This window comes from Crinia signifera, chromosome 4 (genome assembly GCF_055691185.1).
Source record: "Crinia signifera chromosome 4, ASM5569118v1, whole genome shotgun sequence".
In the NCBI taxonomy this organism is placed as follows: domain Eukaryota; kingdom Metazoa; phylum Chordata; class Amphibia; order Anura; family Myobatrachidae; genus Crinia; species Crinia signifera.
The window spans coordinates 295,023,505-295,042,282 of NC_139220.1; the positions used below are offsets into that span (position 1 = coordinate 295,023,505).

The 18,778-nt window shown below is 45.5% G+C and overlaps 1 protein-coding gene across 2 annotated transcripts in view; it reads left to right on the forward strand.

The window, feature by feature from the left end:
* Positions 1-17,053, forward strand: part of ANGPTL6 (angiopoietin like 6) — a 28,162-nt gene extending 11,109 nt beyond the window's left edge. For both annotated transcript variants that reach the window (XM_083185060.1, XM_083185059.1), the window contains 5 exons: positions 9,080-9,707; positions 10,467-10,665; positions 12,585-12,778; positions 13,660-13,930; positions 16,537-17,053. In XM_083185060.1, coding sequence (XP_083041186.1) covers positions 9,080-9,707; positions 10,467-10,665; positions 12,585-12,778; positions 13,660-13,930; positions 16,537-16,724 — 1,480 coding nt within the window. In that variant the 3' untranslated portion in view covers positions 16,725-17,053. The remainder of the gene's footprint in view (positions 1-9,079; positions 9,708-10,466; positions 10,666-12,584; positions 12,779-13,659; positions 13,931-16,536) is intronic.
* The last annotated feature ends 1,725 nt before the right edge of the window (positions 17,054-18,778 follow it).

The following is an 18,778-nucleotide window of genomic DNA, read 5'->3' on the forward strand; positions in this document are numbered from 1 at the left end:
CTCATTCGGTCTCTACCTCATTTTGACTAGAAAATAAATTGCACATTGCATTGTGCACCAGCGACCATTAAGGACTGCCTGCGGAAGCACGCTCTTAGCAATTTATCTCCCACAACCAGTGGTTAAACTGGGCAGGAACGGGTTGGAACTGAGTTCCGACAGTTGTAATTGAAGCTGAAACTCAGTTCCGCCTCCTGCCCACCGGGCACGGCCACAATTATAGATTTCCTCCAGCAGGCTGGCTCAGGCTGCATTAAGCAATATTAGAGCTCAGCCTCCAGAACCTGCGGAGCATCCCCCAGCCTCCACAGCACGCCCATGTGATGTCCCTCCAGTCACAGGCAGTGTTATGGCAATGAAGCTGATGAGAGGAGGGAGGATGCTGAGAAGCAGACAGCGTGGCTCACTGCCTCTCAGCATCTGTCCTCTCATCAGCGGCATTGTCAAATTAGCCAGCACTGCAGCAGCCCAGCAGACTGTGTACGGCTACCCCGCTAGCCGTACACAGTGTGCCACCCCCACCCACCTCAGAAAGCCGCTCCCAGTCCGGCCACTGGCCAGCCATAAAAATAATATGCATAATAATGAGGCAGCAGGCGGGGCTAAGAGGGATGATGAGAACTAGCCCATCCCACCTCCTCCAGTGCTGATAAGAGGTGAAGAGCTGCAGTCACCTGCCCTTTACCCATGCGGACGCTGAGGGAAAGGACATGATTCCAGGAAGTAGCTATTATTTACCACCAGGTAATCAATTCACCTGGTTCATTCATTCATTTGTTTGATTGTAGGATGTCCCTTGGGGAATAATGTAGCCAGCTTTGTTTTTTTTTCAGTAATGAAAGTGCTGTGTTGGAGGTGCCTTATGTAAATATATATACTGTACACACACACACACACAGGCCCTCATTCAAATTGTCTCGGTAAGCTGCAAACATCACAGCTTACTGAGCACCTGAGACGCCACCCTGCCATATACCCTTGGTACCATATAAGGGTAGAGTTAGGGCGTGGCTTCTGTCAGGTGGGAGGTGCTAGGGGTGTGGCACGCAAAGGTGTGTGTAGAGGGGTGAGTTCCACCACCTCCCTTGGACCACTTTAAGCCCTGCCCACAACACAAAAAAAAACACTGTTGATACGGACAAATAAGATTTATTGGGACAAATGTTTAGTGAACACCCTGCCTACAGCTTTTGGTAATAGATTTTTGGATTGTTTGGATAATTATTGCACTATACAGCAAGTGAAACTTAATCCTATAGAGAACATTTTCCCACGAAGGTTTGTACATCATAACCCTCACCCCTACCCGCGCCGTTTAAATAACCCGATTGGCCGATCTCTGACAAGGGGGAGGTGCTAAAGTGTTAATTTATCCCCACCCCCTCAGCGGTGATCGGCAAATCTGGTTATTTTCCCTCGTGGGGCGGGGCTTAATGAAGGTACGCTCAAGCTCCGCCCCCCGAACGCCAGCTGAAAGTCTCCTCTCCAGGCTTCTCCCGGAGAAGATTTAAAAAGTCCGCAACCCTGGTATAACTTTATATTATGCAAATGATAGATGTTACGTCAGTGCTGATTGGATGCCATGGCCACTTCTCTGCTGGCTTATTTCTCCTCCCTTATGACTGCTTCTTACATCTACCCCATAGCATCCGTTGTACATCTGCCGTAAATCGCAAAACTTCAAATGCTCTCTGTAGCATCCAGGGGGCCTAGCACACGGCACAGAACTGAGAAAATGGTATGCGGTCATTAGGTTGATAATGTCTAGGTCAATGTGCATTTGGTCAACATGGTCAGAAGGTTGACACAAGCAAAATATCGACATGGATAAAGGTCAACATCAATTTTTCATGATATTTATTTTATTTTAAACAGACTTGTTCATACTTTACCATCCCAATGGGCATAGAGAGAGAACATAATATTGTGCCAAGCTCAGCGAATCATGGTGATCTCAGCGAGCCATGCGAAGGGACGCGGTTCAATTGTACGGTGTCCGTGTCGACCTATGTTGACATAGACACTCCCCAAAAATATACTGTATATGAAAAACTCATGTTGACCTTTTTCCATGTTGACATTTTTCATTTTGACCTTTTGACCATTTTAATCTAATGCATGTCAACCTTTTTCATGTGTCGACTTTTTGACTGGCGACTGTTGACCTAATGACCCATACCCTAAGTAAGTCCATTATTCGCTTTGTTTAAATGCACCTGTACAATAAGCCAAAGCACATTACTATCTAAATGAGGCCCAATCTGAGGGGGTAATTCAGACCTGATCGCTTCGGTGTGACTTTGCACGGTGTTTGATTATCGAAAGACTGCGCACGTGCGAGTTCAAATAGTGTAAAAAAAATCATTGATTACTCTATTCGCAAGCCATTCGCAAGGTGATTGATAGGAAGTCGGGGTTTGGGGGTGGTAACCAAACGTAGGTGGGATGCAGGTGGTAGATAGGTCAACGTGTATTAGGTTGACAGTCAAAAACTCAACACATGGAAAAGGTCAACAGGACTTTTTCATGTTTATTTTTTTGGAAAGGTGGTTTTTCATACTTACTGTAAGTATACACACACACACACACACACACACACACACACAGATGGTGAATGAGTGGTGGATGGATTTGCAGCTGGAGAGATTTTGGGGTCCATTCACAGCCTTCCACAGGGTGGAATGTCACTCTACAGATGGAGCAGCTCTCATTGGAGATGCTCCTGTTGAATCACCATCCGCCACCATTCCCCAGAAGGGGGCGGGCATGCACGAAATGTCGCGCTCCCCGTTCTGACGGAGCCAGCTGCCGCCCTCTGTCACCTCCTCGCTGCCGCCCACCCACCCCCCCCCCCCCCCGCATGAGATGGAAACGACGAGTGAGGCAGTAAAAACGGCGAGGCTCACCACTATATGCAGTGGGCTCGCTGCATTTTCGGTGAGCCTCGTCATTCTAGGGAATCCTCAACACACCTCTGATGGTGCGCCTGAAGTGCCAGGGCCCCAAGCATAGGCAAATCTAGAAATATGGTAATGTGGGTCCCAGATCCAAATACTCAAGCAGGTTGGACGCTTGCGTGGCAAAAAGCGCGTGGTATTACACATTAGACCACACACCGTAATGCCCATTACACATAATATCACACACCGTAATGCCTATTACACATAATATCACACACTGTTATGCCCATTACACATTATACCAAACACTGTAATGCCCATTATACATAATGACACACATCGTAATGATCATTACATATTATGCCACACGCCGTAATGCCCATTACAAATTATGCCACACACCATAATGCATATTACACATAATATCACACACCGTAATGCCTATTACACATAATGCCACACCCCGTAATGCCCATTACACATAATCCCACACACCATAATGCCCATTACACATAATGCCACACACCGTAATGCCCATTACACATAATATCACACACCATAATGCCTATTACACATAATATCACACACCATAATGCCTATTACACATAATATCACAGGCCGTAATGCCCATTACAAATTATGCCGCACACCATAATGCCCATTACACATTATACCACACACTGTAATGCCTATTACACATAATATCACACACCGTAATGCTCATTACAAATTATGCCACACACCGTACTGCCCATTACAAGTTATACCACACACCGTAATGCCCATTAAACATTTTTTTTGGGTACAAGGTGTCACACACACCCACACATAAGGGTAAGAGGGGATCAGAAACCAGGGAAATTGGGGTAGATAGGTTCACAGACACAGAGGAAGGGGGTAGCAGGGGACAAGTTGTCACACACAGGTGAAGGGGGTACAGGGGGGTCAAACACCAGGGATGATGGGTGCAGTGATCCCTAGGCACTCACCAATCTGTGGGAGCAGCTGAAGGGTGTCAGGGTGGTCAGTGGATCCAGGGACAGGGCGAAGTGGAGACCTGAAGTTGAGACCTCCTGTAGGAGGAATCCAGGCTGTACAGAGCGCACCCCGAGAGGCTCTGGCTTGAGGAATGTACTTGCCCTGCGCAGGAGGATTTTGAGAAACAGATTTGCCTGCAATTCCTCCACGGCACTGCTGCGGGGGGATTAAGGTGTTTCTTCCCCCATGGTTCCGCTGATGGGCGAGGAGACAGGGCATTCCTTCCTAACAGCGCTCCAGCCTCTAGTGTCTGTTTTCTTCAAGGCGGCGACCATCTTTGGAGTGGCTGCCGCGAACAGAGACTGCAGTGATAGCTCCCGCTGCTGCCGCAGTCTGTGTAGGAGGGAGCCGGTCATTAGGGGTGCTTGTGCACCCCACGTGCACACGCCTATGCCGGCACCCCCGGACCACCCCAACCCTTAGATTCGCCCCCCAGGAGCTGCTGCCCTAGGCAATTGCCTAGTATGCCAATGCCTAGGGCTGGCTCTTAGTGGTCCTATGATGATACAATTCAACTTAACTCGTGTAATCACTCAGCCCACCATATGTGATGGTTATTCTGATTGCTGTATATGCACATGGCAGGGGTTCCTCTGCAGCACCAACCCTGTAGTGCGGGGAGGGTCCACTTGGTGCATATAAACATACACGTTATCATGTATGCAGTATATGGGCTAGATCCCGACCCCGGCATGTGCACTTCTGTATTCATAACCCCGCCGCAGACTCTTATTGGCTAGTTTTCAAAGGAGGCGGCCTTAGAGGTGTACGAACCTTTTACTGAATCCCAGGCACCGCATGCCACCCAGTGTACAGTGCTGCAGATCTCTGAGGGAACCATTCAGCACATATATTCATACATGATAACATGTATGTTTATATGTGATAAGCCCCCCTCCCCCCTTCACTACATGGCGGGCACTACTGCCGCTGGTCCTCTGTATAGTCTATAGTGCGACATGTTCAGGCTAGTAGTATGCTGGAAGTATTCCATCCCTTCACCCATTTCCAGCTCCCATATTCAGTCTGTCCTGGAAATATCTCACCAGACATGAGAAGTGATTCAAACTTCAACGGAATATTTGCAACCACACAGAACCCGGCCAAGGCTGGAGCGCTGCCTAGATTTCCGCTTACCAGCAGAAATATCTGTTTTTACTTTCTCTCTCATGGGTAACTGAACCCTGCAAAATTGTGTGCGATGCCAACCGATATTCTTTACAATATCTTTTCTTTTTTATATGGAATAGGTCTCTCACTAGCTGCACCTTTTTATATGTATATAAAATGCACAATAGCACCTCTCTATATGCTACATATAGTATATAACACCTAATCTTTGATCTTATTTGATAGTAAGACCTCAGCTCTTTAATCAGTAATTCTCTGTATACTTTTTAATCTTTATTTTGAAATGACCACATAGAGTAGTACCTACAGTACTTACCTACTCACCCTGCCTGACACCCCCCCCCCCTATTCAGCAACACGTCCCCCCCGACACACTTCCTCATGACCATTATGCAATAGATAACGCCTATCCTTGTGTATCAATGCCTGTTCCCTATAGATATTAAGATTGTGAGCAGGGCCCTCCTACCTGTAGAAATGTCTGTTTCCAATTGTAAAGCCCAACTGAACTTGTTGCGCTGTATAAGAAATGATTAATAAATAATCCCGCCCACCTCATTTTGGACTGGCCGTGGGGATATAATACTTGGAATAGCAGGTAGAATGGACAGATGGACAAACAGGTTTTTGTTTTTGGCCTAATGACGTGAGTTCAGGCCCCTGTATCTCTCTGAGCCTGTGGCCCGGGGGGGGGGGGGGGGGTTGAAATCCTTTAAGTTTGTTTTTTTAATTATTAATTTTTAAATATGTTCTAACTGCTTCCACAATAACAACTATTTACATAGGCTGAAATATAGAAAGGACAGGGTGTTTGGAAAGTCACTGTGTACTTTTCATAAACAGTGAAAACAGTGAAAAAGCAAAGCGGTAAAGTTGCCCATGGCAACCAATCAGCATTGAGTTAACATTTCTAATTTGCATATTATAAAATTATACGGCACAGCTGATTGGTTGCCGTGGGCATCTTCTCCACTGCTTCACTTCTCCACTGTTTTCACTGCACAGCGACTTTGCGAACACCCTGTATTTTATTGTTTTTAATGGAAATGAGTTTTGCTACACCCCTTTCAGATATACCTGTAGTACCTGGGATTTTAAACCCGGTACAATCCCGGGTTTTGAAAAATGTCTGAAAGGGGTATTACTCAGCTGTAATACACCTTCAGTAATTGTCTGTTTAATGCAGAATTGCTTGTGTTCCATGTTTGCATATATTCTGCGGACAAAAAGGCTCATTTTACTATTGAGTATCGCTGTGGTTACTGTACAGAAATGAACATTCATATTTGACAATATTTTATTATATTTTATTTGAGAAACCATCACTTCAAAGTGAAATTAAATGAAAATGTGTTGAAAAAGGAACGTCCCATACAAGGAACGCTTCCCCACATGAACTTTAGACCTATGCACTTTTGAAAAGTATTCTCCTTTTTCCATTTTTCCTTCAATGTTGTTCATCTGGCTACATAGCCTTTCCGCATTGCATGCCGTAAACCATTTACAGCAAAATATTTTCATTGTCCCAATATACAAGGCTGTCTTTCCAGAAAAAAAAGAAACCTTCTCGCTAGTACAAAATGTACTGGGTGATTTCCAGCATCCTGCCTTGTGTAGACATAGGGTATGTCACCTTCTACCACTAGTGGCTCCAGATCTCTCCACATGGCGGAGTCACTTCCCCTCTCCGACACGACGTAAACTGAGGAGTCATCTGAGGGTTGGAAAGATGCTCAAGCTCTACATACACTATACCACCCTCCCAGTGGCGTAACTTGAAATTTTGCTCTCCCAAGCCAAAAAAATCTCTGGCGCCCCTCCCCCCCCCTCCCCCCCCCCCAAAAAAAATAATAATTAACATATACATTATCGGTACTTCTTTATCTTTAAGGCCACAGCTTACGCTTCGGAAATTAAGTAGCGTAACCTGCACCAGCCTGGGTCCTCGCCACCATCAATTATATTTAGTAAAGTTGTGTTGCGAGCAAGCGCGGGGGGGTGCGAAGCGTGGTGAGCGAACAATCGTGCTATTCTGAAAGCAGCTTACGTAACTGGCGTTAGCTGTGGCCTCAAAAATGAGGAAGTACCACATTTTCTTCTCTACATGCTCCTTGCCAGGAGATACACACAGCTACATGCTTGTTACCAGGGGTTACATGCTCATTGCCAGGGATTACACGCTCATTGCCAGGGGTTGCATGCTTGTTGCAATACTTAGGGCATGGAGAGAGGCAGTAAACGGGTGGCTCCAGTTGTCCCTGCCCACTACAAGGTAGTGCTCCCATTTGTTAAGGATATACATAGCTGCTGTGTACAGCTTAAACTAATGGGAGCACTACCTTGCAGCATGAGTCTCATGACATGCGCTGCCAGGGCAGGGGTGTAAAATCATAGTTGCCCGAGGTGCCACGTACTTGTCACTTTCACCACCAACACACACAGCTACATAAATAGCTATAAGCATGCACACACAGCCATATATATACCTACATACATGAACACACACAGCCCTACACAGTGTGCGGAATAGGTGCCAGCATCAGGGGCAAATGACAGGATTATCATTATAGGTTCTTTTGTACCATACATACAGACACATCATATCACATTACAGCATGTAGCTGAGTTAAAATGTGTAGAAAGATAGAACGCTGACACAAACACATGCCCCCCCCCCCCCCCCCAACTTATTATAGATGTTTCTTCACCCCTCCCTCCCTCCAACCCCCCACCCCTTGCTGGCAGCCCCCTCAGACATGTGACATACCTCCAGCATCTGTCACTCACAGGGGCAGTCACATTTTCACCCGGCCAGCGCAGATCTGAAAGGCCTGACTCTCCTGAGAGGAGCTGCGCTCTGCAGCTCCCCTACAGCCAGCCCAGGGCCATCTCACTGTAAATATAGGAGGCAGCTCTGCCATGTAGCTGCATTGTGCTTCTCTCTGTGGGCCTTATTTTGGTTCATTCTTTCTGACAAAATCCTTCTTAGATGGACAAAACCATGTGCACTGCAGGGGGGGCAGATGTAACATGTGCAGAGAGAATTAGATTTGGGTGAGTAATTTTGTTTCTGTGCAGGGAAAATACTGACTGCTTTATTTTTACACTGCAATATAGATCTCACTTTGAAGTAAAACCCCACCCAAATCTAATTCTCTCTGTACATGTTACATCTGCCCCACCTGCAGTGCACATGGTTTTGCCCATCTAAGAAGGATTTTGTCAGAAAGAATGAACCAAAATAAGGCCCTGTGTGAGGTCAGCCTGATATGAGCTCAGCTGCTCCCCCTGCCTGTGGCTGCTCAACATCACAGATCTGCAGCTATGCAGATCTCCTTTATTCTGTGCGCTCCCTACAGACCCCGCTGGCGCTGGCTCCTCCAAGCCACGGCAGGGTCTGCTGAGCCATAGCTATGCCACTGCACCCTCCTGGACCCCGTTCCTGAAAAGGTGAGCAGATATTGTAACTGTCTACAGTTTGAAGACACATTGGTTCATGCGGATTTACTTGCTGACTATTCGAAGTACATGTAGATAAGCATTTTGTTATTTAATGATATCCATACACTGTACTGTATTATCAGTTATTTAGCCTAATTCATATCTGATCACAGGACAAAGTTGTTTTCAAAATGAACAAAACCATGTGAACTGCAAGGGGGGGGGGGGCATATGTAACATGTGAAGAGTTAGATTTGGGTGAGGTGAAAAATCAAACTGATATCTAAATTGCAGTCTAAAAATAAAGCAGCCAGTGTTTACCCTGCACCGAAACAAAATAACTCACCCATGTTTAACTCTCAAGGTTTTGTCCATTTTGAGAAAAAAAATTGTCCTGCAATCAGGTCTGAATTAGGCCCAAAATGCAGTCACTGGTTTACTGGCAATAGTACACTAAATGGAGCTACAGTATCTCTTATCATGACTTCCAGGAGTAGAGCACCCCCTGGTGGAAATTTGATGGCATTATCAAATATAACATTTACCATTTATTCTGTTTTCCATTTCAGGAGGTATCGTGTGAAATCTATACACCTAACAGATATTGTCCTTAAAATGTTCTTCCACGTCTTTGTTTGGTTATCATTGCTGCCAAACCTTTGCCAACCACAACTTGAAAATGAACATTCCGAGAACAATGGAGCTAGTCGAGCTAAATGCACCTACACATTCGTGGTGCCACATCAAAAGATAACTGGAGCTGTCTGTATAAATACTGCAAAGTTCCCAGAAGCCTTTGGGGTGAATAGAAGCGAGGTTGAGGAGCTAAAACAGGAGCTGAGCCGTCAACATATGGAGATAGAAGAGCTTAAAAGGCTGGTAGATGTTGACCACGAGGTTGCCACAGAGATGAACCATCTCCGCAAAGAGAGCAGAAATATGGGATCCCGCCTCAGCCATCTCCATACTCAGTTACTTCATGAGGTGATTCAGAGGAAGAATGAGTCAACAGAAGTCTTCCAGGAAGAGCATACAGGAGTCAATGCTACCGCTGAAGTTCTCGAGTTGGCTTCAAAGTATAGAGAGCTCCAGGAAAAATATAATACTCTGGCTTCATTAATCAACAATCAGAGTGTTATCATAGCACGTTTGGAGGAACAGTGCCTTCAGAACTTTGGTCGGCCCCAAGCTAACCAAGTAAGGATATGTGACCTTAAAACATTTAAAGCATAGCTTGGGTTAAGCTGCCCATGAACTATTGTGCCAGCCAATTATAGTGCAACTGTACTTGGCCTACTATGATATGGCTGTCCATTTCTACAGTTGAAGGAATTTTGTTATACAGTTGTATGTACTTGTGTGGTCAAATGTGACCGAGAATCTGCATCTGCTCAGCATGGCCGAGCATCTGGAATGTCCTGTGAACACTTTTATATTAAAGTAAAAACCCATATGGCTGTCTTTAAAAGCCATATCTGATTGCCATACCTGTAACTAGAGTGGGGAACCCCCTGATAGCAGACATTGCTTTTGTACATATACTGTAAGTATCCCAATGGTCTATCAGTGAATATAGAGTATCACTATAAGTCCAGTATTCAATTACAGATGAAACATCATCAAATGCAAAAAAAATTATGTATTTCCCATATTTTCCCAATGTTTCACTGATTTTTAACCGCGAAAAAAAAAACTGTACCCTCGAAAACACAGTTTCAGTGACAAATCCCTCATAATCTACGACGAGACAATTACCACCAATCATTGATCAGAGGTAATTGAATACGGCCAATAACAATTATAGTACTGTTCAATAGTAGGAAACAAGTAGTAGTTAATATGTCTTACAAATGACAAATAACCACCTAGGCATCACAGGCTACATTTCTACATATCTGCCACCAAAAATGTTGTCATCAATAACCTTTTTCTAATTTATGTCAAATATGTCTCCAGGTCTCAGTTCATTCACAATCAGCTGGCAAGACTTCCAGTAATCCTTCGGATGGAAAGAAACACAACCGCGATGTTCATGGTGAAGAAACAGACGTTGTATCAAACAGGAAGGAAATAGCCCAGGAACCATTAGACTCTGTCGTGAAGACAACCACCAAAGCCCCGGATATTATGGAAACAGAGTCCACCAAATCATTAGGTACAATAACTGCACGTACAAAAAATATAGATAGACAGACAGAGACAGATAGATAGATAGATAGATAGATAGATAGATAGATAAATAGATAGAAGTGTTTTTTAGTCAGAATATGAGCAAGTCTATATCTATAGATCTGTGGTAAGTTCTCAAAGATATTTGGAACCAACTTCCTGGCGAGTTCCTTCAAAAACTACTTGCAAGTGTATCTAGAAGAACTTATGCTATTTTGAAGTGAAATGGAGGTCACATCAAATATTGATTTGATTTAGATTTTCCATTAATTCACTTTGCATTTTGTTAATTGATAAAAATAAACACTTCTATATATGAAAGCATTCTTACTTTGCAGCATTTTTTCTACACCTGCATAAAACTGAACTTACGTGTGTGTGTGTGTGTGTGTGTGTGTGTGTGTGTGTGTGTGTGTGTGTGTGTGTGTGTGTGTGTCCAGAAGGGCCTGTTACAGATGTCCCCAGTAGTGCCAGTTACATATCATGTCCCCAGTAGTGCCAGTTAGTGATGTCACCAATAGTACCAGTTACATATCATGTCCTCAGTAGTGCCAGTTACATATAATGTCCCTAGTAGTGCTAGTTACATATCTTGTTCCCAGTAGTGCCAGTTACATATAATGTCACCAGTAGTGCCAATTACATATCATGTCCCCAGTAGTACCAGTTTTAGATGTCCCCAGTAGTGCCTGTTACAGATGTCTCCAGTAGTGCCAGTTACATATCATGTCCCCAGTAGTGCAGTTAAAGATGTCCCCAGTAGTGCCAGTTACATATCATGTCCCCAGTAGTGCAGTTACAGATGTCCCCAGTAGTGCCAGTTACATATCATATCCTTAGTAGTGCAGTTACAGATGTCCCCAGTAGTGCCAGTTACATATGATGTCCCCAGTAGTGCCAGTTACATATTATGTCCCCAGTAGTGCCAGTTACATATGATGTCCCCAGTAGTGCCAGTTACATATCATGTCCCCAGTAGTGCAGTTACAGATGTCCCCAGTAGTGCCAGTTACATATCATGTCCCAAGTAGTGCCAGTTACATATTATGTCCACAGTACTGCTGTTACAGATTCTGGAAACTATGGTTTTCGGGAATAACTTGGATAACCGGATAATAAATACTCTGTATTCAGAAATAAACTGAAATAAAAACCATAAATAACAGGAAAGATACAAATGTAATTTACTAAAGTTATTGTGAAATGGTTTTAAAGTTAGATAGGAAAGGTTATAGATCAAAGGCCCTTATTCTGATCGGTGCGGATATATCCGTGTGCGTTCGGCCCGCCGATGTTTTGTCTCTGCGCATGTGCGAGCGGGGCGTACGGCCAAATCCCGCATGATATGTGAACACTCCGAACAGGGGGTGGAGAGGGGCGTGAAGGGCTATTTGGGCTCATTACCATATGCATACGCCCCGCGTTTCATGGGAGTTCCCATGAAAACGCTGGGCGTATGTATGGTAATGCGGCCGTGACGCACGTGTAGGGGGCGGCCATATGACATCGACGGATGTCAGCTGCCCGCCCAGATCCCTGCTTTTGCACGGAAAAATGTCCGTGTGGTCTGAGGTTGCGGGTGCTGGTGGAGCACTCGGTCCTGCATTCGATGGTCTGCGACCATCGAATGATGGGGGAGGTTCCCTTAGATGGAGGAGGCGTATTCCGTGAAAAATACACGTGCGGTCCGTTCGGCCAGCTTCTTACCGCATACGGACGGAGTTGGCGATCCGTATGGAAGGCGGGGTTTCGCACGCACGGTCCTGGCCGCATAATCGGCTCCGGCCGCACCGATCAGAATAAGGGCCAAAGAGACACTGACCCAGATTGAGAGCATTTACAATGAGATATAGTTAACCTGCAATATGTTTCTCCATACAAACTTGGTGTCACCTACACAAATAGGACCATGGATGGATTGCTCTGATGCTTTATCCAGAGGACAAAAGTCCAGTGGCATTTACCTGCTGAAACCGCAGAGTAGCAACCAAATAATGCAGGCATGGTGCGAGCAGGAGCTCAACGACGGGGGATGGACAGTCATACAAAGGCGACAGGATGGATCTACCAATTTCTTCACTGACTGGCAGAACTACAAAGTGAGTCCAGGCTGAATGTCTTGTTTTAAACATACTATTATCATAAATGATGCATTATAAAATGGGGTATGGATTATTTGGTCTCCAGCATTACGGTCGACAAGCATTAGGTCGACATGCATTTATGTCGACATGAGTTAATGTCAACATGCAGGACGGTCGACATGACTTTAGGTTGACAGGGTCATTAGGTCTACATGGGTAAGGGCAACAGGGTCATTAGGTCGACATGGTTAAGGTCAACATTGAAAAAGTTTACTTTTTTTTTAACCGGAATGTCAACACAGTCAACATAAACACTAAAACGTAGCACCGTGTCCCCTTGCATGTCTCGCTGCACTTACCATGCTTCAGGCACCGTGCGTCACTACGCTCGGCACACTATTTTATTCTCCCACCACGCCCTAGTGGATGGTAGGACATGAAATAGCACCTGTTGGCACATGTCGTGTCGACATGGACACCGAAACGAACCACTGCAGCCCCAGCATGACTTGTTGATGGTAGGGCATGAAATACCGCCTGTCGGCACATTTTGGCTCAAAAGACAGTAAAAAAAACCATGTCGGCCTAATGACCCTGTTGACCTAACTCATGTCGACCTTAAGTCATGTTGACCTAAATGCATGTCGACCTAATGCTTGTCGACCATCATGCTGGTGAGCCAATGACTGTATCCGATAAAATTATAGTACTACAGAAATCCAAAATCCTATACTAACCACCATGTTTTATTTATTATTTGCTAGGATTTCCCCACAATCTTTTGTAATCCTCTTGTTACTGCCGTTGCTCTCATGTTGCTTTGGTAATTGTATTCCTATTTTCCCAGCCATTCCCCATCCATATTTTTCATTCTTTTCCCTCTCTCCGCTACACAGCATGGGTTTGGTAACTTGGACAGTGAATACTGGTTGGGTCTTGAGAACATTTACTGGTTGACCAACCAAGAAAGCTATAAACTTCTTATCCTCATGGAAGACTGGCAGGGAAGGCAAGTAAAGGCCGAGTATGACCAGTTTCGCTTGGAACCAGAGACTGATTTCTATAGATTGCGGCTGGGTCAATATCGTGGCACTGCTGGAGACTCCTTATCCTGGCACAATGACAAACAGTTCAGTACCTTGGACAAGGACCGAGACTCCTATCCTGGTGAGTAGTACTTCAAAACTACTTGTAACCTGTTCTATTTCATGATGGAAGCTCTACTGTTTAGAAAAATATATGCTGGGATCTATTTGGTAGGGATGGCTATTGACCATCGATGAATAAAGATAATTGATGGTCTATGGACAATGTTGGATACTTTTGCCATCAGTGGGGAGAAAAAGATGGTTTCCCACCATCAATGGTATAGAACAACCAGATAGTTTTTTTTCCTATAATGTGTCAGGATACGGAGAAAAGCTTCACTTCCCTGACACATACAAAGCCCCGTCCACAGTCACTGATTGGCCTTCAACCCATTCAACAGTAACGCAGGAATGACCATTGGTGGGTGAACCCATCAATGATCCCCTAGCACAGGGGTGTCCAAACTTTTTGCGACGAGGGCCAGTTTTGGTGAGGTGAAAATGTGGGGGCCAACCATTCAGCCTGACATTCTTTAAATCATTAATCGCATCAGAATGGCCCCCCACTCTGCCCCCATTCACTTTGTTCCACAGAGTACCCCTTCACTGTATATTCCCTAGACTGACCAGCCCCCCTTCTCTGTATTTCCTCCAGCCTGCCCCATTCACTGTATGTCCCCCACTCTGCCCCCTTCACTGTATATTCCCTTGCCTGACCATCTTTCTCTGTATGTCTCCCAGCCTGCTCCTCCTTCACTGTCTGTCCACCATTCACTGTATGTTTGCCACTCTGCACCCATTCACTCTGTCCCCCAGCCTGCCCCCCTTCTCTTAATGTCTATCACTGCCTCCATTCACTGTATGTCCCAAAGCCTGACCCTCCATTCACTGTATGTCCCAAAGCCTTACCCTCCTTCACTGTATGTCCCCCCATCTGCCCCCATTCACTGTATGACTCCCATTCACTATGTCCCACAGCCTGCCCTCCCCTTCTCTGAATGTCCATCACTGCCTCCATTCACTGTATGTATCCCAGCCTGACCCTCCTTCACTGTATATCCCCCAATCTGCCCCCATTGACTGTATGTCCCCCTGTCTGCCCCCTCCCTTCTCTGTATGTTTCCCAGCCCCTTGTGTGAGCCAGAGGACGGAGAGGCAAAGTATGAACTGCAAGGACAGGAGATGCTTGGGCTTCTGCTGCCGCCCTCCTCCACTCTGCATGTTACGGGAGCAAGCTTTCCCCATGGTGCACCCCCTCCCCACACACTGCTGTCACTCTGATTGCGGAGGAGGGTGATATACAATTGCAGCTGCAGGGGTTGGATGCATACTCACTGGAAAGACGCCAAACACATCTCAATGCTGCAGACAGCAAGGTAAAGGCACACTCGATGGAGGCTGAGGGCCGCTTGAAATTACAGCACGGGCCGCAATTGGCCCCCGGGCCGGACTTTGGACATGCCTGCCCTAGCAGATGGATTTATACCTGCAATTTCATCCATCAATGGTACAATCGATGGTGACCATTAATGGATATCAAACCAATGGTCACTCCTAAGGCTTTTCCTTCTCTGTCCCAAACCATTTCTATTGGGCTTTTATAAGGTGACTGGGACTTATGTCCTCCGATGCAGTACTCCATCTCTCTATCCTCTGATGCAGTACTCCATCTCTCTATCCTCTGATGCAGTACTCCATCTCTCTATTCTTTGATGCAGTACTCCATCTCTATATCCTCTGATGCAGTACTCCACCTCTCTATCCTCTGATGCAGTACTCTATCTCACTACTACTTTATCAAACAGTTCTTAAACCCTGGAGTTGGGGTTTGGGTCATTGTCCTGTCAGAAATAAAAGACATCCCAGCTACACACAATACGCGTGCATTAAATTCTAAAGAATAAGTTTCATTACCATACACACACCTCCTCCCCCATGCTTCACAGTGGGAACCATAACCTAACAGGTTCCAGAGATATTACAGCTGGGTACAGGATCTCCTAACAGGTTGTGGCATACCCCAGCACTCCATTGGGTTTACGTACTGAATTTGTAGATGAGCTCTTTTCTGTCTCCAAATGGTCCTCTCTCCCAGCCTGCCACCTGCAGGTCTCAGTTGGGCTACTGCAATTCAGAAAATCAGACACCTTAAGGCAGTGATGGCTAACCTTGACACTCCAGCTGTTGTTGAACTACACTTACCAGCATGCCCTGCATCAGTTTTAACATGTCCAAACAGTAAAACTGTAGCAGGGCATGCTGGGATGTGTAGTTCAACAACAGCTGTGTCAAGGTTAGCCATCACTGCCTTAAAGGAATTAAAATACATGCACAAATACCTGACAATAAAGTGGACTGTTGCGGCCCCCATACGATGGATCAGTCTGAGAAATCGGGTGAAATCAGCCCAAATCGCATGTGTATGATATCCGATCCGATCTGCGGTCCCTTGCGCATTGGATCGGAGGTCAAACATGCTGTCCAACCAACCTCTGACGAGGCCCCCTCCTGGCGGCATGGAATGGTCCCAAGGCAGCTCAAGGAGAAAGGGATGACCACACACTGCTGGGACTTGTCGCAATAGTGTATGGACACCTTTTAGACTTTTTATCGTATCCCATGCATTTTTTTTATCGTCAAAAGTTTGCAACATTCTAACCTCTGCTTTCTGTTGTCTTTCCCAAGGTAACTGTGCTGCGTTTCAGAAAGGTGGCTGGTGGTACAATATGTGTGCCCACTCCAACCTCAACGGAGTGTGGTATCGTGGTGGCCATTACCGCAGCCGCTACCAGGACGGAGTATACTGGGCTGAATTCCGGGGTGGTGCCTACTCTCTGAAGAAGGTTTCGATGCTGGTTAAGCCCAACAAATAGCAACTCTTACTACAATCTGTAGCGTAAAAGGCCGTTTCCACCAAGTACAACCCTTCATTATTCAGTTGATCCAGAAGGCAAAATAAGTCAAATACATGGTAAATGATACATTGGTCCAAATGTCCAGCTCTTCCCAGGCACCACATGGGCAATCTGAGTAGATCAGGTCCTGTTTTGCTGCTGTTTTTAGTTTATTTAGTCTCTGCTGATCCAGTTGGTGAGGGAAGACATTCCATATAATATCACTGCTACTTACAGTAAAGAACCCCTCTGGCTGTAGTTTAAATATTTTTTCCCATGTTCCTTGCAAATACATCATGTTGAGCGGATTGCAGTGACTTTTGATTTATGATGAGTAAATGAGTGTGTTATATACAAGGATGAAGGGTGAAATTTACTAAGACGGGAATTCTATTTCAGATGGGATGTTACCATGGGCAACCAATTCGATTCTATCTATTATCTTCTAGAACCTTGATGGCTAACCTTGACACTCCAGCTGTTGTTGAACTACACATCCCAGCATGCTCTGCATCAGATTTAGCATGGCCAAATAGCAAAACTGAAGCAGAGCATGCTGGGATGTGTAGTTCAACAACAGTTGGAGTGTCAAGGTTAGCCATCAAGGTTCTAGAAGGAGCTAAATAAATAAGTAGAAACGAATAGTGCATAGCAACATCTCATCTGAAATAGGACTCCCATCTTAGTAAATTTCCCCCGGAATCTCTCTCCTATAGTGTAAATAAATGGACCTTTGTCAGTCTTTCCTCTTAAAAAAAAAAAATCTTTACCCCTTAATAAAGATTTGCTCAAGAGTGGAGAAGGGGATAAGTGGAGATGTTGCCCATAGCAACCAAATGGTTCTACCTATAATTTATTAGATGTAGGGGTGTCAGAACGTTTTTAGGTTGGGGGGGGGGGGGGGTCAAGATATAATCTTGGTGCCCATAAATCACTGAGGACCGCACCTAAGCACCTACACAGTAGCAAATACAGCAGCAGCCTGTTGGAGTGTTCAGGGTTTGAACGGCATTGTAGTGCATCCGGCGCAGAATGCCCCATCAGGACTTATGCTCACCGTGAGGGCAATAATGTGCTACAGTGATACAGAGGCGCTTCTAGAGAGGAAGAGGTCCATGTGCAGTGCTGTAGACTCTGGTCATTAGATGACCCGAGCGTTGTCCCAGAGTCTACTGCCCATGTGCACAGCACTAGGAAAATGGAGGTGATTTCCGCAGTGCTGCTGCCAAAGCGAGACTATGGAGGGTAATTATTGACAATCATGGATGCAAGGTGTGCGATGAGGGCCCTCCTGGATTCTGTGTGCACCGCAGAGGCCTGTAAGGTTGTGGTATAAAATAATGATTGCACAAATGATTCACTGTGGATGCATTGCTGCTTTCTGTGGCACTGTAAGGATAAATCCCTTTCTAGGTCACCACTGCTGCAGGTACAGCTGCTGGCTTCACATTAACCTGGGTTCAAGTGAACCCTTCTCCCTCTTTCAGGTGGTGCTGATCAATGCAACTAAGGATGGTGCAAAGGCTCTAGTACAGAGGTTTACAAATGGGGTCCTCAAGGCATCCACCAGTCCATGTTTTAAGGATAGCCATGGTTCTGCACAGATAGTTAAATCAAACTGACTGAGTTACTAATTAAGTCTCCTATGGCCAAGAATGGATATACTTAAAAACTAGACCTTTCAGATACCACATTTAGATACCTTGGGTCTAGGGCACAGGTTCTCAAAGTTGTCCCTCAGTGCATGTATTCCAGGTCTCCTCACGGAATAAAGTGAAATAATTAGCTCCACCTGTGGGTGACCTGGAAAACGTACCGTGTGGGGTCCTGAGGACCACATTTTGAGAACCAGTGCTCTAGGGGATCTATTTGGAGCCACAAAGAATGCAGCAGCATGGAATGAATGCACATGTGCACCTGATGCAGGACAGAAATACTATGTCAGGTTCAGCCGGGCGTGGTATCGGTCTGCTCTGTACTATATAAGCGCTGCTCAATCAGCATTGGCTAACGCCTCTCACATGTTTAGGGGG